This window comes from Culex pipiens, chromosome 2, assembly GCF_016801865.2.
Source record: "Culex pipiens pallens isolate TS chromosome 2, TS_CPP_V2, whole genome shotgun sequence".
In the NCBI taxonomy this organism is placed as follows: domain Eukaryota; kingdom Metazoa; phylum Arthropoda; class Insecta; order Diptera; family Culicidae; genus Culex; species Culex pipiens.
Genome location: NC_068938.1, coordinates 104,759,876 through 104,767,953, shown reverse-complemented (window position 1 = coordinate 104,767,953; position 8,078 = coordinate 104,759,876). Strand labels below are relative to the sequence as shown.

The window sequence follows — 8,078 nt, the reverse complement described above, 5'->3', positions numbered from 1 at the left end:
TATGGAGTGTTTGACTTGCTTAATTACTGCAGCTGGGTTGGTAGCGGATAATGCCGCTTTTTGAATGCCTTATCAATAGAAGAGAGTTTAAAGTACAAATCAAGCAAAACATTGTGAATGGGCTAATGAGGTTTTATAAACTAAGATTCCATCCAACTTATTCTTAGTAAAAACATTCACTGTCGAGAAAGTGATGCACTGCTTGTTCACAAATCGCCTATGACCCATTTCCATTGTTTTGCTCGAAATAGCCATCCTGGTTTCTCATAGTTCACTTCGGAATTTAAACCAGCGAACTCAACACGGAAAGAAGATTTATCGGGAAAATTACAAAATATAGCTAGATTTTAGGAAATTTGAAAAAAAAATCAATGAAGTACTTCAACAACTAAACAGCATCTAATTCCAGCGTGCCTCTAATGTTGCCATTTCAGCACATTGACATTCGATCACTGAAATCGAATGATTTTAGCCCAATAAGAAGTGAACAAGCAAGTTTTTATCAAAAGTTGTGCAAAATTAGTTGTTAAAATAGTGAAAATCAGCAAATTGGATGGAGTTAGGAGCGAGTGCTTAACCTGCCAAACATACGAGAATTTTCCTTATTAACATTATTCTTGCTAGATTTTTTATTAGTCCAGCTATTTCAGATATTTTAAATACTTAGATACTTAAATACTTAAATACTTAAATACTTAAATACTTAAATACTTAAATACTTAAATACTTAAATACTTAAATACTTAAATACTTAAATACTTAAATACTTAAATACTTAAATACTTAAATACTTAAATACTTAAATACTTAAATACTTAAATACTTAAATACTTAAATACTTAAATACTTAAATACTTAAATACTTAAATACTTAAATACTTAAATACTTAAATACTTAAATACTTAAATACTTAAATACTTAAATACTTAAATACTTAAATACTTAAATACTTAAATACTTAAATACTTAAATACTTAAATACTTAAATACTTAAATACTTAAATACTTAAATACTTAAATACTTAAATACTTAAATACTTAAATACTTAAATACTAAAATACTAAAATACTTAAATACTTAAATACTTAAATACTTAAATACTTAAATACTTAAATACTTAAATACTTAAATACTTAAATACTTAAATACTTAAATACTCGATCGTACGACCTAGCTAGACTGCCCAATTTCGCAATGATGAAAATTCATGCGGGACAATTATGTATACATGGGTAGTAGACGTTTCATGAATCAAGGGAAATAAAAAAGTGATCAAACAAAACAAAATCAATTTACTGTTAATCCAAATATGACTAGAAAGTCCTTTATTCATATAAAATACTCCACAATCCTAACCATCATAATACCCCCTCTTCGATGATTCCTCCAGCAATGTCACCAGCGAGTCCAGAGTTTCCTCTCCGGTTGGAATGATCTGCCGCGGTGGCAGCACAAATCCATTCCAAGATCCCGACTTTGGACGGAGTTCGTATGTGTAGGCAATCCGGACGTCCTGCGTCCCATACGCCCAGTCCACGCTGGATCCACTTGCAGGGTAGATGGCATCGTAGACGTTTCCGTACGTGTATTTGGTCCCATATCGCTTGGCCAACGAGGTTACGGTAGCCTTAGCGATCTCGGTCAAGTCGTTGTGGTTCGGCGTGTGCTCTCCAGTGTGTCCGTACGGATACAGCAGAAGCTGGGAGTACGAGTGGAATCCGATGTAGGCTTGGATTTTTCCCTTGAGCGAAGCGATGTAGCTGGACAAGGTCTTGGTCTCGACTTCCGAGAACGCACTGGGTCCACCGTACGTATCGGTTGAGCATCGACTTGAAGTTCCCTGCTCAGCCCAGTGGAAGTCCCAGTTGCGGTTTGGATCAGCTCCGAAGCATCCACCGGAGTACGGGGTTCGTGTCTTGCGCCATAGACGATCCCTCTTGTGAGTATAGACGTAGCCATCTGGGTTGGCGTTCGGAAAAACGTACCAGTCGTAGTTCTCGGCGATGTTTCGTACAGCAGGATCTTGACTGGTCAGCAGCTCGTTCAGGATGTAGGTGACGGTAGCCGGAGAGATCCACTCGCGAGCGTGAATCCCACCTTCAACAAACACTCCCGGATTCCCAGACTTGTACGACACTTTGACACCCTTGATCGAGCGGTTCTCGTACGAGTGTCCTCCCTCGATCAGCTCAACCTGCTCGTACTGCGTAGCCACCTTGTCCAACCATTCATGGATTTCCTCCAGCGTATGGTACTCCGTCCATCCAAACTCTCCCCGAGATCGTCCCATCATCCGCTGTCGCTCCTCATCGATCGTGCTCTGCAGGTTCATGTTCAGCACCCGTGCACTGATTCCCGCGTTGGCCAAAGTATCCGCGAAATCCGCCAACTTATGCGGCGCCACAACCACGCTCGATTTATCGCCCACTTTACGACCCATTTCCAGGAACATCAAACTATCGCTGGACAAACTCAGCTCGCCCAGCGTTCGCAGCTGGTCCTCCGTGCTGGTCGTCAGCTCGTAAATCCGGTAGTTGTCGTAGCGAGCTTCCTCCCCATCACTACTACCAACCACCGATCCAACGCACAACAACGCCCCTATCACCACAATTAGAACACTGGAACCCATTCTGGAGAACCTCCTGGTACGAACTAACTCATCGCTGCAAAACAATGCACAATTTATAGCTAGGCCGGAAAACGGCGGGCGGTCGTACTAAAACGAACCTTGCGCCCTTATCAGTCCGATTTCTCAAGTACCTTTTGCCTGGGTGGCAGTCTACGATCGGAATCGCTTGGAAGTGTTTTGATACCGACCCGCGGAACCGTTAAGTTGGGATAATTGTTATGACAAGACTCTTAATCTGTCTGGGGGTTTGCGAGTAAGAACAAGGCGATTTCGATTAGATGCATGAACTAGAGAGTTTATTGATGTACGGTGAAGAAATTGCAAGTTGATCAAGTCACTTTATAGATGAAATGCTTTTCCGGATTTATTCGTGCCCAAATTTCCCGAAACAATCCGATTTCGACGGTAAAGGCTCCTAACGCGACTACGATTCCAGCAATCAGCAGCAAAAACAGTGCGAACGATCCCTCAAAGCTAACGCTGGACACGACACTCTCGCTGAAACATTCCGGCTTCTTGGTGATCCAGAACTCGGTGAAGCGCCGAACGATCCCAAGCTCCTTCATTCGAGCGAATCTGTGGAGAGGAAAACATAGAATTCATGCTTCTAACTTGACGATCTTACCTCAACGTGAACAGTTCCCGGAACGGAGAATCTTTCCGCACCAGGAATCCAATCGGTTGTGGGGGCTTACTTTCCAGCACGTTCAAATCACAAACTTCCTGCAGGTCAAAGTTTTGCCGGATCCAGCCGAAGGCGTCCGTCTTCTCACAGTGATAGGCGTAATCTCCGTGGCGAACGCGTTCCAGCCCAATGTCCCGTCTGGTCCAGGTGTGATCGGTGAACTTTTTCCTGGCCAAATATGATGCTTCGTGCGTGGTGTGAGAGTTCTAGGATTTAAATGGATTTGTGAAACAGTAAGAAGTGTAGTAGTAACTTACAAGAAAGTAATCCCTAGCTTCAATGGTATCTTCAACGCCCAACTGCAGTCTGCTGTCCGCTAGCTTACTCAACGTCCTAATATCGGACATCAGCGGACTCGCGATCAACGTCAAGAAGATCACCGACGAGTAGTAGTTGTAGACCACCAGCGCACAGGTCATGATCACCAGCTGGATAAGCCGCCCGAGAAGGTTCCGCGCCACCAAATGTGCCCCTTGCTGACAGAAATGACCCAGGGACTCCACAAACGCACTGAACCACGGAGGTCCGGTCCAGTCGAGGGAGTACTCCTGGTAGCGAGCCTCGAGGGAGTGGTTGATCTTGATCACGATGCTACCCACCAGAATGGTGAGGAAAATGGCGAACCAAGTTTCGGGAGCAAACGGCCGAAAGAAGGGACTATCCAGAAGGCTATCGCTGGTTGGGGTTTTGAAGATGAAGGCCAGCCTGGAATGAGGTCAAATTAGGATTACGAGTTTCTGAAAGGGTGTTCGATACGAACTCGTAATTCATGTAGTACAGGACAGATGTCAGATGTTCCATTCTTTCGTTGGGGGCTCGTGTGCCAGACATTGACAAGTCGATACGATTATCAAGAATTGCTCCAATAACATTATCAGTTGTTGAATCATAGTGAGTGTATTGAATCTCAAAGTTCAAATCTCTTTGCAGCGCTTGGGTCAGCATGTATCCAATCCGGACTACAGTATCTACATTGCGCTCTTCGTAGGATTCCAAGAATCTCAGAACATCACCAACGGATGCATCTGCCGATGGAAACTTTCGAGATATCGTCCCAATCCTTAGCGTAATGTCGGACAAGTTGTTCCGATTCAGATACTTGGACTTTTGATCCACGATACTTCTACCAAATCTTATCTCTCCACTTGGTAGAACGTTAACAACTCTATCAAACGTTACATTCAGCGTCCCTCCAAGTGACTTCCCGTTGTTATAGACGTCGTACAACTTTAGTTGATCATCCCCGTCTTCAACCAAAACTTTGATTTCAGCATCCACGTACAGATCAACATCTCCGAGCGCATCCAGAACAGATCCATTCATCATAACCCAATGAACCGAGGTGGAGAAACATCTAGCTTCCGCGCATACATCCAACAATTCCCGACTCCTCGGACATCCGTACTCCAGGAACATCCCAACCCTAGAACGATTCCCTCTTCCGATCTCCAGTGAACCCCCCTCGCCACTCGACAAATCAACCACCTTTACAAAGCGCACCGCGGCCGATAAATGCCCCATCAAGTGGTGGTTATCTGAAACGGTATCGATTAACTGTGTAAATATGAAGAAGAACTGCAGCTTTGCTCCAGTGCGTGTACCTTCCGGATTCCAGCAGTTGAACACCGTTACGTAATTGAGGTGCAACGCACCGAAGTAGCTCGCCAGGAAGTTGATAACGAAGGCGGGCGAGTCCAGGGTGGACATTGTTACGACTTGGTGGTTGGTTGAGTTGTGGTCAACTTTATGCATGGGATTGAAGAGTTTATGAAGACATCAGATTTGACAAGGAATGAATAAGTTATTGAATCTTGATTGGTGGAATCATGTTGTCAAATTAACGACTTATAGATTCATCAACTTAAAAATACAGGTATCAATGGATTGCTTCTCAATACACTCCAAATCATGGACAAAAAAACAATATCTACACTTTTGCTGAATTACTTTGTATCGATCAATTTGAATTATGTTACAATTTTCAATTGCTGGAGCTCAGAAGGTTTCATTTAATTCTCAAGATTCTTGGGACATTCAGATATCCAACATAATTTCAGATAACAATCAGCTATTGAGAAGTTTCTCCAATTCTTTAACGTTTGTTGAAGTCGTGAATCTCAATGATAGTTTCTTTAACCCACTTCTAGAAGCTAAGAGAATCGAAGGTCGTTCTCGAGTAAAGATCGGAATAGCTCTGGAGTTTGGCTGCCTCAACAGCGTCGATTTCTTGCTGAAATGTTCCGCCAAGCAGTGCTTCTCGACATCGATTCAGTGGTTCCTGTTCAGTTTGACCGATCCAGATGAGATATTCCAACTTTTGTCCAAAGCAGATTTGTACATCGATGCGGAAGTAAAGGCCGGCCTCTAGGAGGAGCGCTGAATGTCACTCTTGATCGACCTGTTGAGCACGGAACTCTGGGACCAAGCCGCCACTCCGGGAAGCCCAAGTACAAGCACCGACGGAACATGTCCGACATTACGATGCGTGTCGGAACGGTGACGCAGATCTACCCCAACCTGAACGATTCCATGGACAAGATCATGGAACATCTGGAGTCAGATCGCTGGAGACACCTGGACCATGCCGTCCGGATGGGATTCCGGCTGTCCAAGGCGCTGCACGTAACTTCGGGATTTCAGTGAGTTTTGATTAGTCTGATTAGGTGAGTCAAGTTTAATATCTGATGGTTTCAGGGTTAAGTACATTCACTACGATCGCTGGACGTTCAACGATTCCACGGGAGGGATTCTGGGCGGTCTCATCGATCGCGAAATCGACTATTCCGTAACGGGTTTGATGACCAAGATCAAACGAATGGAACATCTGACCTCCGTTGCGAGCTACATGACCTTCGAGTAGGTTGTCTCGAGTATTCTGATTTCTTCTACACTCAAACCCCGATGGTTTGACACCAACTGTTGTCAAACGAACGGGGTCACTTTTTAGTTTGACACCCCTTTTACACGGAGTTCACACACACTACCAAACGTTTGTTTTGATAGAGTGCGTGAGTGCCATGTAAAAAGTGACAGTTCGTCACTTTTTAGTTTGACTTTGACCAACCAACGGGGTACAAACTAAAAAAGTGTCAAACGAAAAAGTGACCAACCACCGGGGGTTGAGTGTACAGTCATCTGGGGCGTTTCGAGACGCATGGGGCGAATTGGAACAGCAGTTTTAGCAATGCTTCGGCCTAATATTTTAGTATTTTTGAGTGACTTCTGTTAGACCAGATTCAGAGCAACAAAATGTGTGCATTCATTTCCAAATTTGAAGTGCTGTCCCTATTCAGACCGTAGTCCCGATTCGCCCCAGTTGACGGTAACACTAAACTTTCTTACAGGTTGATGTTCATCTTCAAAACCCCGGAAAGTTCCAACCTCATGAACAGTGCGTTCATACGACCTTTCAGCACGAGCGTCTGGATCAGCGTTGTGTTGATAGTTCTTTTGGGAAGTTTCGTCTTCAAGTTCAACTACATGGTTGAGTTCAAGATGCTGAACATGCGCGAGGGCATCGAAAGTCCGTCCTGGTACGGATTGCTGGTAGAATCTTTGGGTAACTACTGTCAGCAAGGGTCGAGCTTCAAACCAAGGTCGTTCTCCGGCAAGGTCGTCCAGATATCCGTACTGATGTGCTCGGTCATGGTGTACAACTACTACACGTCGGCCATTGTGTCCACCTTGATCGGAACTCCCAAAAAGTCCGACATCAAAACTTTGGTTCAGCTCGCAAACAGTCATTTGGAGTTGGGCATTGAGGATGTCACCTACGAAAAGGCGTTCTTCTTTGTAAGTAGAACTGATCACTAAGTAATCCTAAACCAATTACAAAAACTTCCATCCAAGGAATCCCACCTGCCGGACGTGGACTACCTGCGAGCCCGGAAGATCACCGACAGCACCTTCATGGACTCGGGCTCGGGACTGCAGCGCATCCGCAGAGGAAACTTTGCGTACAACTGCGAGCGCAACGTGGCCTACAACCTGATCCGGGACACGTTCGACTTTACCGAGGTGTGCGACCTGAACGAGGTGGAGAGTATGCCGACCCAGTTCGTGGACCACGTCGTCCGAAAGGATTCCCACTTTCGGGAGCTGTTTTCTCTAAGGTTTGATGTTTGAACAATTTGTACAAAAAAAAACTAATCTCAAATTTGCAGATACGCCCGAATGCGCGAGGTTGGCATCGTGAAAAAATTTGCCGAATTTTGGATCGCCAAAAAGCCGGAATGCTTCTCGGGCAGCATCGTGTCCAGTGTGACCATCGCCGGGGCGTTGCCGATTTTTCTGCTGCTGGGATTTGGGCTAACTTTGGCAACGCTGCTGTTTGGGTTTGAGCTGGGAGTTGGCGTTTTGGTTGGAAAGTTGGGCGAAAAGCAGGACGTGATAAGCTTGAATGAAAATTTTGGAGAGTTTACCACGGAGAAGAAAATGGTTTGAATTGAATTTTAATTAGAAGTTTACATTCACCCCTATTTCAAAATGTTCATCTCACTTGTTCTTAATTAAAAATAAATTTAATTAAAAAACAATTTTATCGCAAACATTTTTTTTTTTCAGTTTTCACAAATTCCGCAAACTTGCCAAACTCGCAAACATGTTTGCAGCGGGGTCGGGTCAATCGGCAGAAAACCGATCGGCAGAATGCCGAATGGCAGAATGCCGAATGGCAGAATGCCAAATGGCAGAAAATCACATGGCAGAAAATTAATTGGCAGAATAAGTCAAAGAGCCGAATAATCAAAAGGCAGAAAAATCA

At 44.2% G+C, this 8,078-nt stretch overlaps 3 protein-coding genes across 3 annotated transcripts; 1 reads left to right on the top strand and 2 right to left on the bottom strand.

The window, feature by feature from the left end:
* Window positions 1–1,293: 1,293 nt before the first annotated feature.
* LOC120428547 (zinc carboxypeptidase A 1-like) lies at window positions 1,294–2,664 on the bottom strand. Its single transcript, XM_039593582.2, has one exon. The coding sequence runs from the start codon at window positions 2,629–2,631 to the stop codon at window positions 1,354–1,356; it is 1,278 nt and encodes a 425-aa protein (XP_039449516.1). The 5' UTR covers window positions 2,632–2,664; the 3' UTR covers window positions 1,294–1,353.
* Window positions 2,665–2,795: 131 nt separating this feature from the next.
* LOC120428536 (ionotropic receptor 75a-like) lies at window positions 2,796–5,023 on the bottom strand. Its single transcript, XM_039593571.2, has 5 exons — window positions 4,918–5,023; window positions 4,077–4,851; window positions 3,574–4,021; window positions 3,257–3,522; window positions 2,796–3,207 (listed from the first exon to the last, which is right to left on the bottom strand). Exons 1-5 carry the CDS (start codon window positions 5,021–5,023, stop codon window positions 2,961–2,963), a joined length of 1,842 nt encoding a protein of 613 aa, XP_039449505.1. The 3' UTR covers window positions 2,796–2,960.
* Window positions 5,024–5,066: 43 nt separating this feature from the next.
* On the top strand, window positions 5,067–7,759 carry LOC120428065 (ionotropic receptor 75a-like). Its single transcript, XM_052706955.1, is given in 7 exon segments — window positions 5,067–5,079; window positions 5,464–5,667; window positions 5,670–5,955; window positions 6,011–6,172; window positions 6,661–7,108; window positions 7,166–7,428; window positions 7,480–7,759. Coding segments are annotated over 7 exon segments (1,656 nt in total).
* Window positions 7,760–8,078: the final 319 nt, after the last annotated feature.